Below are 22040 nucleotides of genomic sequence, written 5' to 3'. Positions count from 1 at the left end.
AATCCCAGCACTTTGGGAGGCTGGGGTGGGTGGATCACCTGAGGTCAGGAGTTCAAGACCAGCCTGGCCAACATGGTGAAACCCAGTCTCTACTAAAAATACAAAAATTAGCTGGGCATGGTGGCACACGCCTGTAATCCCAGCTATTTTGGTGGCTGAGGCACAAGAATCACTTAAACCTGGGAGTGAGCCCCGATTGTGCCACTGCACTCCAGCCTGGGTGACAGATCAAGACTGTCTCAAAAAATAATAATAATAATAAAGAAATTTGTGCCGGGCGTGGTGGCTCAAGCCTGTAATCCCAGCACTTTGGGAGGCCGAGACGGGCGGATCACGAGGTCAGGAGATCGAGACCATCCTGACTAACACGGTGAAACCCCATCTCTACTAAAAAAATACAAAAAAACTAGCCGGGCGAAGTGGCGGGCGCCTGTGGTCCCAGCTACTCGGGAGGCTGAGGCAGGAGAATGGTGTAAACCCGGGAGGTGGAGCTTGCAGTGAGCTGAGATCCGGCCACTGCACTCCAGCCTGGGCGACAGAGCCAGACTCAGTCTCAAAAAAAAAAAAAAAAAAAAAAAGAAATTTGTAATTTAGAGGACAAGATGGACAATGAAGCATAATGCCATAAATAGATATGTATTTACACATTGTTAGCAGGGTTGATGAAAGCATATATAACAAGGGGATCTATTCTAATTAAAGAACCAAGAAAGACCTCTTTCAGTGTTATTTAAATGAGCTCTGATGGCCTGGTGCGGTGGCTCAGGCCTGTAATCCCAGCACTTTGGGAGGCTGAGGCAGGTGGATCACCTGAGGTCAGGAGTTTGAGACCAGCCTGACCAACATGGAAAAACCCCATCTCTACTAAAAATACAAAATTAGCCGGGCATGGTGGCAGGTGCCTGTAATCCCAGCTACTTGGGAGGCTGAGGGAGGAGACTCACTAAACCCAGGAGACGGATGTTACAGTGAGCTGAGATCGTGCCATTGCACTCCAGCCTCAGCAACAAGAGTGAAACCCTGGCTCAAAAAAAAAAAAAAAAGAAAAAAGAAAAAAAAAAGCACTCTGATGAATGAGTAGGAGTTAGCCAGGTAAAGAGAAGAAGGGAGGGAGGCATTCTAGAAAGATAAAAAACAGCCTGTGCAAAGGCCCTGAAGAGCAGAGAGCACATTGTTTGAGAGAAAGTCACATGGCAGGAGTACAGAAAGCTAGCAAAGAGAGGTGACGTGGGCAGGGATCAGATCACGCAGAAATTTTGGATGTTTCTCTTTTTTTCCCCCCCCAAATATAAGGAAAGGACCAGCTGCAGTAAAAATCCCCTGGAGTGGCCAGGTGTGGTGGCTCACTCCCGTAATCCCAGCATTTTAAGAGGCTGAAATGTGTGGATCATTTGAGTCCAGGAGCATAAGACTTGCCTAGACCGGGCGCAGTGGCTCATGCCTATAATCCCAGCGCTTTGGGAGGCTGAGATGGGCGGATCACGAGGTCAGGAGTTTGAGACTAGCCTGACCAACATGGTGAAACCCCATCTCTGCTAAAACTACAAAAATTAGCCGGGCATGTTGGCCTGCACCTGTAATCCCAGCTAGTCTGGAGGCTGAGGCAGGAGAATCGCTTGAACCCTGGAGGCAGAGGTTGCAATGAGCCAAGGTCGCGCCACTGTACTCCAGCCTGTGTGACAGAGCGAGACTGCATCTCAAAAAAAAAAAAAAAAAAAGTCGTCTAGCCTGGGCAACACAGGGAAACCCCATCTCTAAAAAAAATACAAAAATTAGCTGGGCGTAGTGGCGTGTAGCTGTGGTCCCAGCTACTCGGAGGCTGAGGCAGGAGGATAGCTGGAGCCTGGGAAATCGAGGCTTCAGTGAGCTGTGATGGTGCCATTGCACTCCAGCCTGGGTGACATGGCGAGACCCTGAAAAAAAAAATTAGATGGATGTAATGGCGTGCAGCTGTAGTGCTAGCTACCTGGGAGGTTGAGGTGGGAGGATCGCTTGGACTCAGAAGTTCAAGGTTATACTGAGCTATGACTGTGCCACTGCATTGTAGCCTGGGAGACACAATGAGACTCTGTTTCAAAATAAATACATAAGACAAAAAAGTAAAGACAAACATTCTGGTATTTATTCTTTTAGACTTTTTTTTGTTTTCTTTCTTTTTTTTCTTTTTTAGACTGAGTCTCGCTCTGTCACCAGGCTGGAGTGCAGTGGTGCGATCTCGGCTCATTGCAACCTCCACCTCCTGGGTTCAAGCGATTGTCCTGCCTCAGCCTCCTGAGTAGCTGGGACCACAGGCGTGTGCCATCACGCCCGACTAATTTTTTGTATTTTTAGTAGAGATGGGGTTTCACCGTATTAGCCAAGATGGTCTCGATCTCCTGACCTCGTGATCTGCCCGCCTTGGCCTCCCAAAGTGCTGGGATTACAGGTGTGAGTCTCTCTATGTTGCCCCGGCTGGCCTTGAACTCCTAGGGTCAATGAATTCTCCCTTTTGAGCCTCCCAAGTAGGTAGGACTATAGGCATGTGCCACCATTCCACCATGCCTGGTTAGGCTTTCTTTTTTTTTTTTTTTGAGACAGGATCTCACTTTTTCACCCAGGCTGGAGTGCAGTGGTGTGTACTTAGCTCATCTCGGGCTCAAGCTATCTTCCCACCTTAGCCCCACAGCGTGAACACAGGTCTGGCCCCTGGCCAGGCTTTTTGATATACACATATACTCAGGCATATGAATCTAGTTTGTTGTTTTTATAATAATGGAACAATTCAGTAATGCTTGCTTGAGTCCTGATTTCCAAGAAAATAATATATCATGGGCATCTTTTCAGGTCGGTGTAGACCTATACAATTTTTATTCTTCTTTTTTATTTTTTATTTTTATTTTTTTTTAGACAGAGTCTCACTCTGTTGCCCAGGCTGGAGTACAGCGGCATGATCTCCCCTCACTGCAACCTCTGCCTCCCGGGTTCACGCCATTCTCCTGCCACAGCCTCCTGAGTAGCTGGGACACAGCCTCCTGAGTAGCTGGGACTACAGGCGCCCGCCACCACCCCCGTCTTTTTTTTTTTTTTTTGTATTTTTAGTAGAGATGGGGTTTCACCGTGTTAGCCAGGCTGGTCTCGATCTCCTGACCTCGTGATCGGCCCACCTCGGCCTCCCAAAGTGCTAGGATTACAGGCGTGAGCCACCGCGCCTGGCCTCTTCTTTTTAAAAATAGAGACAGTGTCTTGCATGTTGCTCAGGCTGGTCTTGAACTCCTGGGCTCAAGTATTCCTCCCGCCTCAGCTTCCCAAATGCTGGGATTGATTACAGGCACGAGCCAATGAGCCTGGCCCCTATAAAACTTTTTTGTTTGCTTGTTTGTTTTGAGGCAGAGTTTCATTCTTGTTGCCCAGGCTGGAGTGCAATGGCACAATCTTGGCTCACTGCAACCTCTGCCTCCTGGGTTCAAACGATTCTACTGCCTCAGCCTCCTGAGTACAGGGGATTACAGGTGCCTGCCACCCTGTCCGGCTAATTTTTTGTATTTTTAGTAGAGACGAGGTTTTACCATATTGGCCAGGCTGGTCTTGAACTCCTGACCTCAGGTGATCCGCCTGCTTCAGCCTCCCAAAGCGCTGGGATTACGGGCATGAGCCACCAAGTCCCGTCCCCTATAAAACTTTTAATATCTGGATAATATTTTACTGAATCAATGTCTCCTGCTTGGTTTGCCAATTCCCTATTGATGGATATTTCGGTTGTTTTCAACTTTTCACATCATTACACACGATCTCATGTTCATTTTTTAACATAACAACGTTTATTTTTTTGGAATACATTTTTGTTAGTGGAATTGCTGGGTCATTGACAAATTGTCTAGGTCTAATTCAACATGTTCATACTGTGTACCAAGGGGAGATGTGACGTGGATAGCACCAAAGTCAGGGAAGTCTTTCCGGCTCCTGGTCTGCTGGTCTGCCTTTTTGAAGGCCTTGGACTGTTACAGCCATACCCTGGCCTTTCCCAGGCTTTTCTTTCCCTGGCACGGATGCAGTGTGTGCGGTCAGAGATGGCGAGTTCGAGACCTGTCCGAACCATCAACACCCAGCCAGGCCCCGCTGCAGCAGCTGCGGTGGCACTCCCAGCCCCTGGGAATTCATCCCCAGGTCCCCTCCCCGACCGCGGGAGGGCGTGTTAGGGGAGCAGCTTAGGCAGGCAACGATTGCACCATCCACGGTTTGAAAAGGAAGTCCGGGAAGCGCAAGGAGGAAACTTGTACAACCCAAAGGTTGAGTCCCAGCATCCACACTCGGCCCCTGCAACGACCCTTCCACTCCTACTCGCTGGGTTCCTATCCCTTCCCTTCCATCCCGTCTCAGCCCAACTCTATGCTGGGCACTGGCCCTTTAAGGAGCTGTCACGATGGCGTCGCTGGCCCCGCCCGGCGGGGAGGGCCGAGAGGCAGGGGAGGGGTTGGTGGTGGCTGCGGGGATGGGGCGGGAGGGGGGAGGTCTGGGTCTATTTTTAGCTTCGGGTCGGGTCACGTGACGGGAGTGACGTCTCCGAATGTTGTTGTTGGTGGCGGCGGCGAGCGGAGCCGGAGGAGCCGCCGCAAAGATGGAGGAGCCGTCGAGGAGGCGCTGCCGTCGCTGCCGCCGCCGCTGCTGCCGCCGCCGCCCGCGAAGCCGGAGCTCGAGCCGCAGCGGGTGAGCGCGCCGCCCCGGCCCAGACCCCGTCTTCCCGGCCCCCGGGACGCGAGGCGGCGCCCCCTTCGCCTTCCGTCTCTGTCCGTAGGCTCCCAGCGCGCGCGCCGAGCTCCGCGCCCCCCTTCCTTCCTCCTGGGCCCGGGTGGCAGCCGGCGCTCCCCGGGAGCGTCGCCAGCCCGGGAGCTGGGCATCGGGGTTGCTGCGCGCGCCCCTCCCTGCCCCTCCCAGACAGGGGCGCCTTCCCTGCAGGTAAGGGAGGGGCCCGCCTTCCCGCGCCCCCAAATGGCTCGGAGACCGGCCGGGGTTGTCAGATTTGCCCCTTCCCTGGCGGCGCATGTTGCGTTGCAGAGCCATTTGAGCCCTGCACCCGGATTCTGTGCAGACCCCTCTTCGCTGGACACCCCTTTCTTGGTACTCTGAGGTGAGGTGTGCTGCCCACCCACAGCGCTTCTTCCCATAGCTACGAACGCATCCTTGATTTTATGCCCTTGACTTGTGTGCATGAGGAGGGGGACTGCGGAGTCCACCTTACTTCTCTCTCCATTATTCTCACCCCGTCTCCTCTGAGGCGTTACTGCGTTTGTTTCCACCCTCTTCTCCTGTCTGACACCCTGGAGCCAGGATACGAGAGCGAGGAGATGAAATGGAGCTCTCCCCCAACCCCTTCTTGTCTGGGGTGGATGCCCCCCATTTTTCATCCCGGGTCTGTATCTCAAGGAAGCGGGAGCACTACCAGTGTCTTGTTAACTTGGGGGAGTCACCTTCTCCACCCCACCCTTCCCTGGGGCCCTGGGGAAGATGAGAAGTGGCTGGGTGTAATTAATTAATCTGGGAGCCTGGTGGGGGCTGTTGGAGTGGAGAGGTTGGGTGCTTCCTTTGGGAGAGGAGATAACCACCTGATATCCCTGACTGATACCCCTTCTGAGATGAGGTGTGTCCCTAAAGAGGAAAGGTAACAGCTGCAGTTGCTTTTAGGATGGTGCAAAAGGGACCCATCACTCTTGTCAGTGACTACCATGCTTTTGGGACCTGGAATTAGATTTGGAGCTTGGGTAGGTGGTGATGATTTGGTTCAGTGTCCAACTGGGAGGGGAGGATGGAGCCAGATTATGGGAACAAAAGGAGGTTGGGGGGAGGGTGAGATCCAGGAGTCTTGGTCAGAGGGACCCCTGGCCAGATTGCTTTGCAGGATTGCAGTCTGGGTCTGGGTCCTGCCTTCGGCCTCCTCTTAGGTTCGGAGGATGTAGGCAGGCAGGGATGGTCTTCAGTCTCCCAAGTCCTAGGCACCCTGAACCGATGCTGGCTGTTGAGATGCTGGGCTGGGCTGGGCTGGCTGGGCTGGATGGTGGATGAGCCATGTTGGGGACTGCCTGCTTCTTCATTCCAATCTTCCCTCCTTCCTCTCCCTTCCTAAACACAAAGCTTGGGGAGATCTTGGTTTGTCTCCTTCCTCTTTTCTTGACTCCTCTCTTTGCCTTCTCTTCACTTGAACTTGGATCTGGGCTTTCTTGACAATGCAGTAGGGGTCTCTCTGAGTTAGAGAAATGGGCTCCCAGCATCTCCACTCTGTCCTGGGAATGTGGGCATGCCGGAGACCAGAGAGACAGATCTCAGGTGCGGGTTACTTGGGGGCAAGGATGGAGGAAATGTTAGTTCTGTGCCAGCCTCCCTTTCTTCTCCAGTATATCCTCCTACTTTGGCTGGATCGTGTAATTTGGAGGGGGGCAGCAGTTTCACATGCCCCACCCACCCCAAGTAGCTGCAGAGACAAAGGTTTGCTTTCCCTTCTCTAGGGGTGGCATCTTAACTGTGTGTTTAGAAATGGGGCCTGGGAATGTTGGGGGGTGTCATTTGTGTTCCCGCATAGTGGGGGAGGGGAATCAGCTATAGGAGCTGGGGGTAGCGCGGTCGGTGCTGAAGTACCAGCTGCTCTTTAATAATTAATTCTTCCTACTCACATCCCTTTGAGGAGGGATGTCTGGAACACAGCATCAGGCTCAGCCAGCCTGCTAGAGGACGCACTCCTGTTGGTGGCGGTGGTGGGGGGAGGGGGAGACAGCAAGGGGGGGGTGGTTCTTGGCATTTTTGGAGCACTGTAGCTTGCTCATGAATGAAAACCTGATGCAGCCGGTGAGGGGGCCTATTGTAGCCGACTTTAGCTAATTAAACTTTCTCTGCCTTTCTTCTTCCCCATCCCACCTCACCCCAGGCCCAGCCCCAGCCCTTTCTTGAATGGGGACCCTGTCTGGTAGTGCTGGGAAGAGGGTATCATTCTGCCTGAGGTTTTAGGGCAAACAGACCCTGTCTTCTGCCCTCTGCCTCCGCCTCCTCCCTTCCTCCCCTCTCACCACCCCCCCTCTTTTTTTTTTTTTTTTTTTTTTTTCTAGAAATAGCAGCCTCCTCCATCTGGCTTGTGCAGATGCCTGGAGCTGCGTCTGAGCAGACAAACAGAAATGGGCCGATTGCAAAAATGAATTTGTCAGCCTGGTGCCTTTTTTCCTTCCCTGTCACCCTCCCCCTTTCCCTGGTTTGGGGCCTGGACATCTGACTCTGCCACCCTTCATGGCTCTGATCCTTCTGGGTTTCTGTTGGCATAGCTTGAGGGAGGCACTAGGCAACAGAAGCTCTCGGAGGCTGAGGAAAGTGGTAGGCTGTGGCCATGGTCAGGAAGGGTCAAGATAAGTCCCTAGTACCTTTGACCTTTGGGTGGGATGTCTTGGCTTGTAACTTTTTTTTTTTTTTTTTTGAGACGCAATTTCACTCTTATTGCCTAGGCTGGAGTGCAGTGGCGCAATCTTGGCTCACCACAACCTCTGCCTCCGGGTTCAAGTAATTCTCCTGCCTTAGCCTCCTGAGTAGCTGGGATTACAGGCATGCACCACTATGCCTGGCCAATTTTGTATTTTTTTTAGTAGAGACAGGGTTTCTCCATTTTGATCAGGCTGGTCTGGAACTCCTGACCTCAGGTGATCCGCCCGCCTTGGCCTCCCAAAGTGCTGGGATTACAGGCGTGAGCCACCGTGCCTGGCCGGTTTGTAACTTTTTGATGAGGTTGTTGAGGTAGAGTGAAACAATCTCAGACTCCCAAGACTTGGTTCACACTGCTTGACCCTGTCACCTATGACCTAGGGGGTGCCCTGGCCTGGGGCCAGAGCAGGTGTGTTGGGAGGGGGTTGCATGGTGGTACTGGAGTCCAGGTTCCAGAGAGGGTCTCCAAGGGACACCTGACTCCCCAGTAATTTTGAGGGAGTTGTTCGAGCGACAAGATCGCTACAGGGTAACATTGTGAACCTATGGCCTTTGGAGCATTGCATTGTACCATGTGCCCCTCACTTGTCTGTCCTCCTCCTCCCACCCTTTGCCAGAGTTTGGGGTTTCTGCCCTACTTCCCCAGGCTCAGCCCTGAGCTTGTAGGGTGAGATGCAGCCCGTTTCCTTCATTCATCCTAGCCCAGCTGTCTTGGCTGGATGTGGGAGGTGGTTTTGGATCCTGGAGTAGGGTAGGGGTCTGTCTGGAAGAAAGAGTTGGTGTGAGGTAGTGGGGCAGGACACTTGGGGTGGGCAAGGGGTCTGCCTACTTATGATGTCCTGGAAGTTGGGCCGCTCCCTGGTTTGGCATCCAAGTGTTAGGTCATCTGGGACACAGCTCCTTGTCCCTGACTGCCCACTGAGACCCAACGGATTTCTCTGGCAGATGTGGGAACAAACAGCTCAGGTTTTAAACATCAGACTCCCCTTCTCCCCTTCATGCCCCACCCCAGACAAGAATCTGTGCTTGTCCCAATCAGACCGTGGACACTGCTTTGTTTCTCAGGGAGGCCCAGCCTGTGGCTCTGGTTCACTTGGGAGACTTGATGGGGGTGTTGGCAGACACTCTTTACAGGTGGACAGGGGCCCAGGGATCTTGCTGAATTTTATAGGATAGGGAGGAGTAGATGTACCTAAGTCCTGAGCCCACCATGAATTCAAAGAGCTACTCCCTTCCTCTTCTGCCTCAGGGGTGAGGATCAGTGCCTTTAAGACCCAGAGAGACAGTGGGTGGCTTAGGATGATGGGGGCTGGGGGCTAAGCTTAATCTGGTTTCTGTGCCGCTTGGGGCTGTGCCCCTTCTGAGCACCTTGTTGTGGAGGTGCCTCTCAATGTGGAGATGGGCTGGGCTACTCAGGCTTCTGGGAATCGTGGGAATTTCTGAACCTGTGTTCCCCAGCCCACGGGAAAGGGTGTGAGCGGGACTGGGCGCCAGCCCTGGTGTGTGTGCAGGCCGAACTGCCTGCCCACATGGGCCCTGCCAGAGCACCAGCAGCCCTACCTGCCACATTCCTGAGCTTGGCCTCAGCCCTGCCTGTGTAGCCTTTTTTGTCCTAATCCCATACCTGTGCCTGTCAGGAGCAATTTAGCCCCTTCAACTCTGCCCCCCAATCTGAGTGTACCTTTCTCCAGCCATAGAGTCCAAGCCCTATGGGCAATAGCAGACAGCAGCAAGCCTGGGACCTCAAGGTCTCGTGTGTGCATGCGCGTGCGCGCGCGCATGTGTATTCACGTTCTTGTGTTTCTGCCATAGCTGGCTTCTGGACTCCAAATGGACCCCACCCTTGGGAATCTGATGAGAATGCAAGGCTTACTGAGAATTAATCCTGCCAGGAGGTGGGGCTGTCTAGGTTGGGCAGAGCTGATTGCTGGTTCGAGGCTTGGGGAGCAGAGTTAGGGCTTAAACTCGCAGCAGCTCACAGCCTCCTCTGATGGCTTCCTTCTACCTTGCTTTCATTGGGTATTGGAAGGCCTGCCTTCATTTGGAAGCAAATGAATGAGATCATGTCTGGGGTGGATCGTGGGCTGTTTAGGGATGGGCCAGGTGGCTGTGTGCATAGTGTCTGAGGCTTGAGGACTAACTGTGGGGGAGAGCTGGAGGAGTGGGCATGGGTTGGCAAAGCCATGGTCCTGTAATACCTCCTCCTTTACTATGCTGGCCTCAGCAGGGTTACCGCTGGGCCTTTTGTTGCTTTTGTACAAACTGGGAAAAAATTGTCCCTTGTTTTGGGTGGACTCAGCATGTCAGGCCATGGCTTGGCAGGCAGGGCACAGGCTGGATTTTATACCTCCCTGGGCCAGACCTCCTTACACAGAGCACAACCTGTACAATATACACAAAGCCCTGGGCTTGGGCCCTGCACCTGCCAGGCCAGGGGTACTAGATTTGGAATGGAGAGGTCTCTGATTTTCTCAGTTCCTGGAAAGAGAAGCTATTGTCCTGGTCTGTTGTTGAACTGGGCGAGACCAAAACGGAAATACATCCATGTTTCCAGAGTTGGGTGGCACAAGGATCAGAAAGTCGGGAGAAGACCCCTAGAAGTCCCAGCTTAGGCTTTGGAGGCTGGGATACCAGTTTCTCCCTTAATTTCTGCCAGGGACTCTAGATCAGCCCGCATCTCCCCACTGCTATGGACAGAGATCAGAAGCCCCCTGCACTTTCTCCTTTGGTGCACACCTAGTACCATGGCAGGCACTGTTGGGAGTCTATAGGGTCTCCCCACCTGGCAGTAGACACTCACCTGAAAAGGGATCTGTTGGGTTTGACCACCATAGCCATTTCCTATCCCTTGGGCTCTGGGAGCCTCATCAGTTAGTAAGATAAGAAACCAGGGTCTGGCCAGGCACGGTGGCTCAAGCCTGTGATCCCAGCACTTTGGGAGGCCGAGACGGGCGGATCACGAGGTCAGGAGATTGAGACCATCCTGGCTAACCCGGTGAAACCCCATCTCTACTAAAAAATACAAAAAACTAGCCGGGCGAGGTGGCGGGCGCCTGTAGTCCCAGCTACTTGGGAGGCTGAGGCAGGAGAATGGTGTGAACCCGGGAGGCGGAGCTTGCAGTGAGCGGAGCTCCGTCTCAAAAAAAAGAAAAAAAAGAAAGAAACCAGGGTCTATCCAGTTCTGCTGATTTCCACTGTGGCTGTGGGCAGGTATCCCTCCCTCTCATCCCTCTCATCCCTCTCATCCCCAGGTATAAACTGACAAGCTCCAAGGTCTCCTTCGACTCTCAGATTCCTGAGTTAGGGGCCTCTAACCCTGCTCCATCTCTCCCCAGGGATGCCGTTCTGAGTGCCTGACTGCCTCGCCCCGAAGGATGGCCTCGGATGGGCATTAGAGGCACGGCGGCCCCGGGCTCCCGTCCCGTCCGTCTGTCTGTTATCGTCTGTCTCTCTTGACATCACCGCAGCTCCACCCCCTCCCGTCCCAGCCCCCAACGCCAGCTTCCTGCAGGCCCAGAGCCGGCATGAACTCTCCCAACGAGTCGGGTAAGAGCTGGGAGGTTGGAGAAGAGCACCCTGGGGTAGCTTTGGATGCAATGGGCTGTGTGGGTTTCCCTTCCAGGCCAGCTGACCTTTACTGTCTGATCTATAAGGGAATGAGGGGGTCAGGAGTGGAGAGGTGTTGCAAGAAAAGGCCCATGAGGTAGACCTGGGAATTGATGGACTGATGGTCCGGCCTGGTCCTGGGAAGGCAATGGGTCCTACTCTGCCCCCCATGCTTGCCCTTTCAACTTAGGGGTATTCAGCTCTACCTCCGCCTTCCCCTGCTAGCCAAGACAGACGGGCCTGAAGGGGCAGTGTGTATCCCTGAATCTCTCTCAGCAGTCTGAGACGAAGTTGGAGGAATTTCTTTACTATAGCAGAATGCCCAGCTTCCTTTTTGTGGTGGTGGCTTCTTTACTTGGTGGAATGTTTGTGTTCCACACTTTTTTCTTAGTGGAGGTTTACAAGGGCACTGGGCCTTAACCTCCGTGTATGGGTGCGTGGTGTTGGGTGGGAGTGGGGTGACGTGGGTAGAGGAGTCTCGGCTCTCCTCTGAGTCCAGGTAGACTGCCTCTCTTCCTCTTGGGCCGTTCATATGATAGATTGCTAATCTGGGGTCTTTTACTCTGAGATTTCCTGTTCCTGTCTGCTTCTAGGACCCTGTCCAGTGCTGCCAGAAATAGTCTATTGGGGGGACTCCAGGCAGCTTGATGTGCAGCTGCTTCTGGATGTGTGCCTGTGAGGCTGTGTTCTAGTGGCCTGAGCTGGACCCTCAGCAGTTTCCCAGGAGGGTCGTGGGCCAGTGTGGTCAGAGTCATGGCTGTCTCCTCCTCTTTGACTGTCTCCTTCTGCAAGGTGTTAAAGGTCCATCTTGCTCAACTTTAGCCGTCCATGGCCCATAATACGCTCCATCTTTTTATGTAGGGGTGAGTGGATATTTCTCCTTTTAGAGATAGGGCAATTAGGGCCTAGGATGAATACCCATTCGCAGGATTGTACGGAAGCAGCATGAGGGAGGAATCCAGACCACCCCACATTTTCTTCCCCGTCATCCTTCCTGCAGGGTTTGCGGTTCCCCCTCAGATATTCCTGCCTCTGCCCTTGCCCTCATTCAGCCCATAGGGGCTGGACTGGGTGGGCTGCCCGGCTCTGCCTTCTTGCTTCCCCCTCTGAGACTGGGTGGCGAAGGGAAAGGAGAGGCCTGGGTCCTCATCTGTCCCTCGTGCATCTCGGTTGAACACTACCCCAGCAAGCTCAGCCATGTCGGGCAGTAGTGCCAGCTGCTTCTGTCCTCTGAGTTGTGACGCTGACCTGTCCAGGAGCCATCTCCAGTCCGTGCTTCCCGTGGGGCTGGGGTCTAACTCTTGGCCATGGGAATTGAAGCTGCCGAGAGGCATCTGTTGGTGGCTTGGAGAGGATTTTTCCCAGGTTTGGGGTTTCCTTCCCTCGCAGGGAAATGTGATAAGCAACCCAGGATAGATGAAGTTATTGGGTTACCTTTCCAGACGCTGGCAGGCTGAGTTTCCCTTGCAGCTACCTCTGCGGGAGCTGACAGGAGTGTTGGAGTTGCTGGACGTGTCCACCAGTGTAGGAGGCCAGTGGCTTAAGAGCCACTGCTGAGCCCTGGCCAGGAGGGCATCCTGAGTGGGCCTGTGGAGTGGGCCCCGCCTCCTGGCTGGCTTTCCAGCTCCCCCCAGCAGGGGGAGATGCTGTCTTCTCTGTGTTGGGGAAAGAGGGAGAAAAGGAGGGGGCCAGGGATTGGGAACCTCATTTTAGGATTGTTGAGAGGCTTTGGAGCTGGGGCAGCTGCTTAGGGATGTTTGCTTGAGGCCCTTCCTGCGGAGTGTTCCTGGGGTTCTGGGACTGGCTTTCCCAATTGTGGGGTTCCAGCTGCCCTGGGCCAGGGAGATAGCCAGCCTGCCCGCAGCTCTTTCTTTCTGAGGGGCCTAGCGTCTGCCATTCCCAGAGCTTGGGCTGGCATCTGGGCTAGGGCTGGGTTGCCCAGCGCCTGGCAGAAGCCTGGAAACCACATGCCTTGGAACTCGGCGGAAGCAAAATGAAACCACCAATTGTAGCCAGAGCACGCGGGTGTCCACTCCCCGTAGACACCCTGCAGCGAGCCCCAAGAAGGAAAGGTATGGGCCACGGGGCAGGAGATAAGAGGTGGGAAGGATGGAAATGGTTAGTCCCCAGGGTCTGCTGCAGCCCCTGAGCGCCTCCTACCTTCTCCTCACTTCCCTGAACACTTGCTCCTCTTTCCCCAGAGTACAGAACAGCAGGCTGGGTAAGGGGCAGAGCTTCTGGTTTCTCTCAAGTCCTCTCAGCGTAGGAGCTTTTCTGTTTGGCAAGTCTTCACTGAGTATCACCAACAGGCTCAGCCTGTGGAAGACAGAAGAAAACATGAGATGGGCCATCCCTGGCCCTCACAGTGAACACGTTAGCAAGAGAGACTGTTTCTGGTGAGGGGCAGCAGGTGGAGACTGTGAGTGATTTCCTTCTGGGGCCCACCAGGGAGGTGGGAGCTGATGACTTCCCTCTGGCTTGGGCTGCCTGCCAGCCTTTGACTTTATTTACCTCTTTTGCAGTCTTGGAATCACGGGTGGAGGCTATTGATGGGGTTACCTGCTTCCCTGAGACCATTCGCTGATCTCTGCTTTTTCTTCAGGCCAAAGGGGGCTTGAGGATTAAGGCTTTCTCAGCTGACAGAAGTTTCCCTCAGCTCAGACTCGGCCCAGCCAGGTTGGAGGAGCCACCCAGGGGCCTGGGACCCAGGCCAGCTTTGGTTGAACCCTCTTCTCAGTGCCATTGCCCAGAAGAGCAGGCAAGAGTGAGGCCCACTGTGCAAGCCAGTCTGGGTGGCAGCGGGGCCATGGGGGAGGCGGCCAGGATCCTTCTCCCCAGTGTGAGAGGAAGACAAGCTTCAGGACAACACCTGCCTGCCTAGCACCTCCCAGAACCCTTACACTCTCTTTCCCTTTCCTAGGATGGAGGGCAGCAGCCCCCGCCAACCCCTGCTCTCTGGGTGACCAAAGAAACTGGGGCATGGGTGTAGGGTGGAGCCAGGAACCTCGGTGTCCTGCCTCCCAGCCTTGGGCTCTGCCTCTAAGCCCCCGGGGACTGCAGGCAGTGAGAAAGTGGGTCAGCCCTGGCATGGGGCTGGGGTCTAGGAAGTGGACTCCTGGCCTCCCTTCTCTACAGAGGTGTGTCCCCTGACACACCTCTGTGCTCACTGCAGAGTGGGACCTGCTTCTCTCCTCCTCTTCCCTGCTCTGTCATTCCAAAGGGATTGAAGGCTTAGAATGGAATGGCCAGAGAAGGCAGGGTCAACCCTGAGGGGAAGTAGAAGATGCCAAAGTAGGTGTTCACATTTTTTCTGAACTTGGCTTCAAATGAGAGCGTTCAGCCAATACTTAGCATGGGGTCTGGCACATGGCAGCTCCCAGACCATGCTGATGGGCTCCAGCACGACTGGGCTCGAAGGGCAGGAAAGAACAGGAGGGCGGGCAGGTCTGATGTCTGGGGCTCAGGGAAGCTGGCATCTCACACTCCATCCAGGGTGCTCCTCGGCCAGCCCTTGGCTTTTTCACTGTGCACTAAGCAGACTTTGCTTTCTTTTGGTCAGGGTCCCCCATCCCCCACAGCCTTTGGGCTCAGGAAATGGAACCTGGAGCCAGGGTTAGGTGCTTTCCTCCTTCAGATTCAGAGGGCTAGGAGGTCAGAGTGCAGCCTTTGAGGGAGAGGCAGAGTGAGTCTGGGGAGGACAGTCCTGGCTCTGGGTGAAGCTCATGTACCCCATGCTTGGTGAGTGCTCCATAAGGTTTGTGGGATGATACATGGGTGTGCTGGATGGGAGAGAATGGAAAAGAGAAGTGAACTGCAAGGAGGGAGGCTAAAGCATGAAGGATTAAAGTTAGACATTAGGAGGACCTTGTATCACCTGAATCTCAGAAGAAAAAAAGACATTTGTCCCCATCCCAAACCTCCTCTCTTATTCCCTTGGAGGGTTCTGGGAATTGCACTGAGGATTTTCTGGCTGTGTCTGACACTTTGCTTCCTGTTTCTTGGAGGCTGTAATGGTGCTGGGAGCTGGCTGCCCAGCTCCCCGCTCCAGCCACCTGTCCTGGGTGTCCCTGTCCTGGGTGCTCCTGTCTTTCCTAAGCAGGAAGGCTTCTTTCTTCGATGTCTGGGTGCTCCAGGTTCTGGGGGCCCTGCTTTTGAGTCCTGGTAACTGACGCCTTCCTCTTTAGAACAAGCCTCTCCTGCCACACTCTCCTATGCCTGGGGGAGGCAGAGAGAGCTGGGACAGGGCTAGCCAGCCCTTCTGGTTGCTCCTAGCGTGGGTGGGTGGAGTCCTGGGCTGGGAGGGGTTGCTGCTCCCGGCTTTCTGGGCTCCCTTTAATCTGCTGCCCATCACCCCACTGATGGAGACCTTCCCTTCCCTTCCTCTTGAGAGAGCCTGGTTGGCCAGGATGAGGTTGGGGCAAGAGGTGGTGAATGAGATCCCCAGCCATACCATGAGATGTCCACCAGCGCTAGGCCTCTGAGGGAGTACTGTTCCTTGCCCTTTTTCTAGAATCTGCCTGGCTTAGAAGCTGCAGCTCCAGACCGCTGTTTCTTTCCTGGTCCACCACTGGGTACCCTTTAGCAACATATACATCTCACTAGTCTAGGGCTTGGGAAAGCCTGCCTCTGTCTATAGGTGTGGTCCCCCTAATCCTCCCACTCCCAGCCTGAGGGCAGGAGACCCCTTTGCCATCCCTGACTGGCAGAAGCTGGCTGGGAAGTTGGCTCCAGGAGCCACAGCCACTGTGTCCTTGGTTGGCCAGCTCCTCCTAGGCTCCCAACAAGAGGGTGAGGTCATCCAGTGCAGAGGGAGGACAGGTGTCCCTGGCTGCATGCCTGGAGTGGGGGTCAAGGAGGGGGCTCCAAAATAGCAACTGTGACATCAGGAAGCGGGAGGGGGATGCAGACACAGGAATAACCAGGCTATTAAAAGGCTCTAGTGAGGTCAGGGGGCCAAGTGGGATCTTTGTACCAGTGGGAGGCACAACCTGAAGAGCAGGGGCAGGCCAGTGGTGGGGAGGGTGGGTGAGTGGCACTGGTCCTCATGGCGTATCAGCCCCAGGACCGAGGGAGCAGGGGCTGTGCTGCCAGGCCTGGGGCTGACTGATGGGGAATGGCTGGATGCTGAAAAACTCTTGACTCTCCTTAGCGAGGCTCCATCCTCAAGTCTCTTCCTACTTGAGCACAGGGGTCATTATACCGGTTAATAGAAACCCTGGGAAATGGGAGGCAGTGGAGTGTGGTGGTTAGAGCTCAGACTTGAGCCTCAGACATCCCAGCCCTGCCATGTAAGCAGCTGTATGACCTAGCATGAGTGACTTCATCTCCCTGTGCCTCAGTTTTCTCATCTGTACCTCTCTCCTAAGGTCACCACACAGAATAAATGAGATGATGTATATGATGTTCTTAGCACTGCACCTGGCACATTGCCAGGGAGGAGCTACCTGTGCTATGAGAATTGGCAGATGTTCCCTGGTCCCCTTTCCTGGACTGGGGTGAGGAAAGGGGACCAGGGGACACCTGTCTGCCCAGGAGGAGTATCCCTATAACCTAGAAAGAAGCTGAGGCTGAGCAGCCTCTGGAGGTGACACTCCAGAATGAGCGGGAGTGTTTAGGGGACTCTCTGCTGGTTGAAGGGGTGGGGAGACACCTCTCAACACTGTGGGAGGGCAGAAGTTAAGCAAACCTCCATGGGGCTATTAGAAATCCATGGAAAGTGCCTGTCTGCCAGCCTCTCCCAGGCCCTTCTGATTCCTTTACCTGCTTTGGAAGGCAAGAAGGAAGACGGAGGCTTGAGTCTGGCTTCTTGGTCTCTATCCCCTGGCTTGCTTGCCAAGAGTAGCAGCCAGAGCCGCTCCCAGATGCCTGGGTACCCCAGCCGGCGTCCTTCCCTAGCCCAGCCTCTGGCCACCCAGCGCTGTGGCCTTGGCCCTGAGTGCAGGCCCTCCCCTGTTCCCATCCCCCTCGCCTGGCGCTTCCTCCTGGGGTAGAACCGCCTCCCCCCCCATGGGGCCTCCTGGCAGCCGGCCCGCAGCTCCCTGAGCATGCTCCACCTATTTATAGACAGGGCCCTCCCCCAACTGCTATTTCAGTCTCCTGCCAGCTGCCGGCGGCGGCTCATTCGGGAAGGAGGAGCAGGGAGCCGGGCCCAGAGCTGTCACCCAGGGTTGGGAGGGAACACAGAGCCCGCCTGCCCGCTGAGCTCCCCTTCCTGTCCCAAGTGCTCAGCCATACCCCAGCTCCTAGGAATCAGGGAGAGGCTGGTGGTCAGATGCCCCTCTAGAGCAGAGCTGGGCCTGCACCTCTAGGGACTCCCTGCCCCTCCTGCCGCCAGGAGTGCCCAGGCCGGATGAGGCACTTCCCCACAGTGCGGGTCCCATCGGCAGTGGCCTGAGGGAACCTGCGCAGTGTGGGCTGCCGGACCACCTTCCCTTCAGCCTGCTCCCCGCCTCTGGCGGCCCCCTCCCTGGCATGCTGCTGGTGCCCAAGGCTCAGGGGCTCGTGGAGATGCTGCAGACCATCTATGAGACAGAATCCTGTTTCTCAGCAGATGGGATGTCAGGCCGGGAACCATCCTTGGAAATCCTGCCGCGGACTTCTCTGCACAGCATCCCTGTGACAGGTAAGTGCCTTGGTGTCCCTGCCTGCCCTCTGTCATCAGGCATCCTTGTCCCTGGGCTGAGCATCTGGCCCTGAGCCTTGCATAGATACAGTCCTGCATAGATCTGTCTTGAGAGTTTTGTTGAGAATACATGGGGCTGGGGGATCCCTGCTCAGAGAGGCCCCTGTCCTCCCTGCCCAGAGCCTGCTGCTCCCCTGTGCCCCGCAGCTGTACTCTGCTGCATCTCTTCCAGTACCTTCGGTCTCTGGCAGGGTCAGCATCCGCTGCTGGGGGCTGGGGGTTACTGGAGGATCCTGGCCTAGTTGGCACTGTGGTCAGAGGGGAGGAAGTGGGTCAGTGACCCGCCTCCACGCTGCCCGCTCCCCAGGTTTGGACAAGGGAAGAAGGCGTAGCTGTGTGTCCACAAGAATAAAGGTTACCCCAGCTCCTCTGTCTTGGTTCTTGGGGCTAGAGGATCGAGTACAGTGACTTCCACAAGTCCCCAGCCAGGAGTCTCCTGAGAATCAGACACTTGGGGAGGCTTGGTGCAGTTGTGATGGAGTTAGGCAGAGGCTGCCAACTCGGAAATTGAGGGGCTTGGCTGCCTTAGCCCCTAGCTGGCTCCCGATAGCGCTTTTCTCCCCAGGTCTGGGTTGATTCCCATCTCATGAGGATGAAGAGGTGTTACTCTGGCTCAGATGGGCTTCAGGACCCCCTAATCCTGCCACCTTCTTAGCAGGAACTTTTTTGGCTCTTGGATAGGGGTGGGGTCCCCCAGAGCTGGGCCACTCCTTCCCTCACTCCTGGGAACCTGTTGGCAGCATCAAGCCTTCCTGGCACAGCCTCCCCACCAGGCCGGCACCACAAGATGCTTCCTCCAGGGAGGGGCCTGCTGGACCTATGCCTGCTCAGCCCCTCCTGGCAGTGGCTTGGCACTCAAGTGTGGGTGTCTGTGTGTGTGCATGTGAATGGGGAGTCCTTGCTTCTGGATATGTGGGTGTGCATCCCAAGCTTCACATTGGAAGGTGGGAACTGTGTGCCTCTGCAGGTGCCTGTGATTTGGCTCTGAGCTACCCAGGGATAAGGTTGCAATGGGACTTGGATGTGTCAGAGCATGAATGTTTTGGGAAGATTCAAAAAATCTTTGGAACATGGACTGTCATCTGCCCAGGCAGGGATGCCCATGCAGTGTTCTCATGTAGAGGCATGGCCCTGAAGACTAGCCCTGCAGGGTATCCATGCAGGCCCCGGGGATAGGGGCATTACCCTGGGGCCAGCCCTGTAGGCTGGGGTGGGGATGGGGGTGTAACCTTGGGGACCAGCTCTACAAGATACCCAGGTAGTCCCCTAAGGTAGGGGCATATGCCTGGGGGCCACCTACACAGGTTCCTGGGATGAGGAATAAACCCAGAGGGCTGGTTCTTATCCTGGTCTGGAGTCCACAGGTCCAACTAAAGACCCTGCCTGCTGGCCCCCAGCCCATGGCCTCTGGGACTCAAGGTGGTCTCTTGGAAGCCAGAATAATCACAGAGCATCTTCTTGGGACAGCTCCACCCTATCTGGCTTATCAGGTCCACCCATCCTGCCCTGTCCCCTCTGTTCTTTGCTACCAGCAGGAGCCAGCAGTTGGCCGGAAGTTTCCTCCCCAGCTTGTTCACTCACCTCATTTCAGATTGTACCCCAGAAACCTTGCAGGCTGGGACCCTGCTCTCTCATCTCCTCCCTAGGCCTGGCTGCCCCTGCATGGACTCCCAGGCAGCCCCTCTCTCCAGATCCCTGTCTCCCCGCTTCACCCCCAACACTGGCTGGCCTTCAGAGTGGTGGCTTGGTCCATGCTGGCAGGAGGGAGGCGTGAGTCACCTCAGCGGCTCGGCTCGGGGAGAGGGCTAAGAATGTTCCCCCTGCGCAGCTCTGATGCTGTGTCTGTGACGCGGCTAGGGACAGATATAGGCCTGGAGCTTGGCTGCCTTGTTTTTTTTTTTTTTTGGACTCTGGAATGTAAATAGATGTTTCAAATAGAAACACTTTAACCTTTGGGTTAAAAAAAATCCACCCCGGATAAACACGGCCATGAGGGCCCAGGCAGCCTGGTGTTTCCCTCCCCACCCGCTTTCCCCGTCTCTTGATCGGTCTCCAGACAGGATGCAAGAGCCTATGGCTGAAAAGGCAGGTGTCCAGGGAAGCTTCTTGGGACAGTCTGAATTGTGCAGGTCTCCCAAGCCCAGGGGGTTGGAGCGAGGGTCTTTCGAGGGTGGTGCCTGCCTGGCACCTCCAGCAGCATCTTTGGAACCCTATTTTAGGGACAGCCTTTGCTCTCTGGGCTGTCTTGGTTGCTGCCATTGCCCAGCACCTAGCACAGTGCCTGGCACATGGATGAATGAATGTCGCATGGGGAGGGCTGGAGTCCAGAATTGCTGGCAGGATTCCTGGGCTCTATTCTGGGACTTGGACCTCTGGTTGAATAGAGACAGCTTTAGTGAGTCACCCCAGCGGGTGAGACAGAGCCTTAGCCTACCGAAGGACAGGGGCACTCTGCTGTTCTTGCTTGAAGAGCGGGGCAGATCTCAGCATCTGCTCTTAGCGATCAGAGATCTCCCTTGATGGATGGGGTCTCTGCCTGGCCACCCTGCCATAGCCCCCCAGTACACAGTGAGCACCACCATCATCCAAGCTTGGTTCTGGCTTAGGGAGCCTGGGAGTTTGAACTCTAGTCTGGGATTCTCGAGGACACAGAGGGTGGGGAATTTTCTGCCTCCCTTATGTAGACCCTGGATTCCCCTTTGTCCTATACTGGGTGGAGCTGATGCTCAGACAATGTGCAGGCTTTATGAGACAGCATGGAGGAGGAGTCTGCTTTTCCTATGGAGGGAGGGTATGAATCCTGCTTGTGCCAGGAAGGAATGCTGTGGACACTGGGAAGTGCCATGGGGTCCAAGTTTGGTCTTAGGGCTTTCCCTGGATATTCTTGTTTGTGCTTTTCAGACTTTCTGGGTTTGACTGTGTGTGTAGGTATGTAGTGCCAGGAGGGGAAGAAGTACAAGACTCAGGGGTGAGATGGAACTATTATAATGCACTAAGTGACAAGGCTATCAGGTACTTTCCCTACTTTTTTTTTTTTTTTTTTTTTTGAGATGGAGTCTCGCTGTTTTGCCCAGGCTGGAGTACAGTGATGCGATCTCGGGTTGCCACAACCTCCACCTCCTGGGTTCAAGCGATTCTCCTGCCTCAGCCTACCGAGTAGCTGGGACTGCAGGTGCACGCCACCATGCCTGGCTAATTTTTGTATTTTTAGTAGAGACAGGGTTTCACTATGTTGGCCAGGCTGGTCTCGAACTTCTGTCCTTGTGATCCGCCTGCCTCAGCCTCCCACAGTGTTGGGATTACAGACATGAGCCACCACACCTGGCCCTTGCCATATCTCTTTTAGGAAAGTATTGATAGCTGTGGTGTACAATTGAGAAGGATCAGAGAGGTTAAGGAACTTACTGGACATGGTGGCTCATACCTGTAATCCCAGCACTTTGGAAGACTGAGGGAGGAGGATCACTTCAGGCCAGGAGTTTGAGACCAGCCTGCGCAGCGTAACCAGACCCTGTCTCTACAAGAAAATGTTTTTAAAAAGTTATCCAGGCATAGTGGCATGCACCTGTAGTTCTACCTACTCAGGAGGCTGAGGCAGGAGGATTGCTTGAGCCCAGAAGTTTGAGGCTGCAATGAGCCATGATCACTGCGTTCCAGCCTGGGCGCTATAACAAGACCCTATCTCTTAAAAAAAGGGAATCTGCCCAAGATCACAGAGTAAGTGAGAGCTGGAATTTGAACTCAGGTCTCTGGGTAGGACCATTGCCAATCTACATAAAAGCTGCTTTTGGCTGGGCTGGGTGGCTCACACCTGTAATCCCGGCACTTTGGGAGGCCTAGGCGGGTGGATCAGCTGAGGTCGGGAGTTCGAGACCAGCCTGACCAACATGGAGAAACCCCATCTCTACTAAAAATACAAAAAATTAGCCGGAGTGGTGGTGCATGCCTGTAATCCTAGCTACTCAGGAGGCTGAGGCAGGAGAATCGCTTGAACCTGGGAGGCAGAGGTTGTGGTGAGCTGAGATTGCGCCATTGCACTCTAGCCTGGGCAACGAGAGCGAGACTCTGCCTCAAAAAAAAAAAAGCGCCAGGTGTGGTGGCTCACGCCTGTAATCCCAGCACTTTAAGAGGCTGAGGCGGGTGGATCACAAGGTCAGGAGATCGAGACCATGCTGGCTAACATGGTGAAACCCCATCTCTACTAAAAATATAAAAAATCGGCCGGGCGCAGTGGCTCAAGCCTGTAATCCCAGCACTTTGGGAGGCCGAGGCGGGTGGATCACGAGGTCAGGAGATCGAGACTATCCTGGCTAACATGGTG

At 54.8% G+C, this 22040-nt stretch overlaps 2 protein-coding genes across 7 annotated transcripts in view; both read left to right on the top strand.

Annotated features, from left to right (window-relative positions):
- Positions 1 to 4521: 4521 nt before the first annotated feature.
- HDAC5 (histone deacetylase 5) overlaps positions 4522 to 22040 on the top strand; it is a 47056-nt gene continuing 29537 nt past the window's right edge. Inside the window, exons 1-3 of one of the 6 annotated variants that reach the window (XM_050763060.1) lie at positions 4522 to 4683; positions 10767 to 10977; positions 17588 to 17659. In XM_050763060.1, the coding sequence (XP_050619017.1) occupies positions 10956 to 10977; positions 17588 to 17659 (94 nt within the window). In that variant the 5' untranslated portion in view covers positions 4522 to 4683; positions 10767 to 10955. Of the gene's footprint in view, positions 4684 to 10766; positions 10978 to 17584; positions 17660 to 22040 lie in introns of those variants that run through there. The other 5 variants (XM_050763059.1, XM_050763063.1, XM_050763062.1 and 2 more) reach the window with 5 other exon arrangements.
- The window catches only part of TMEM101 (transmembrane protein 101), a 121720-nt gene continuing 106422 nt past the window's right edge, over positions 6743 to 22040 (top strand). Inside the window, exon 1 of the mRNA XM_050763154.1 lies at positions 6743 to 6752. The gene's annotated coding sequence lies outside the window, so the exon portion shown is untranslated. The remainder of the gene's footprint in view (positions 6753 to 22040) is intronic.

The sequence above is a fragment of the Macaca thibetana genome, chromosome 16, assembly GCF_024542745.1.
Source record: "Macaca thibetana thibetana isolate TM-01 chromosome 16, ASM2454274v1, whole genome shotgun sequence".
Lineage (NCBI taxonomy): Eukaryota > Metazoa > Chordata > Mammalia > Primates > Cercopithecidae > Macaca > Macaca thibetana.
The sequence above is the reverse complement of the archived record's forward strand: the minus strand, read 5'-3'. Positions and strand labels throughout refer to the sequence as shown.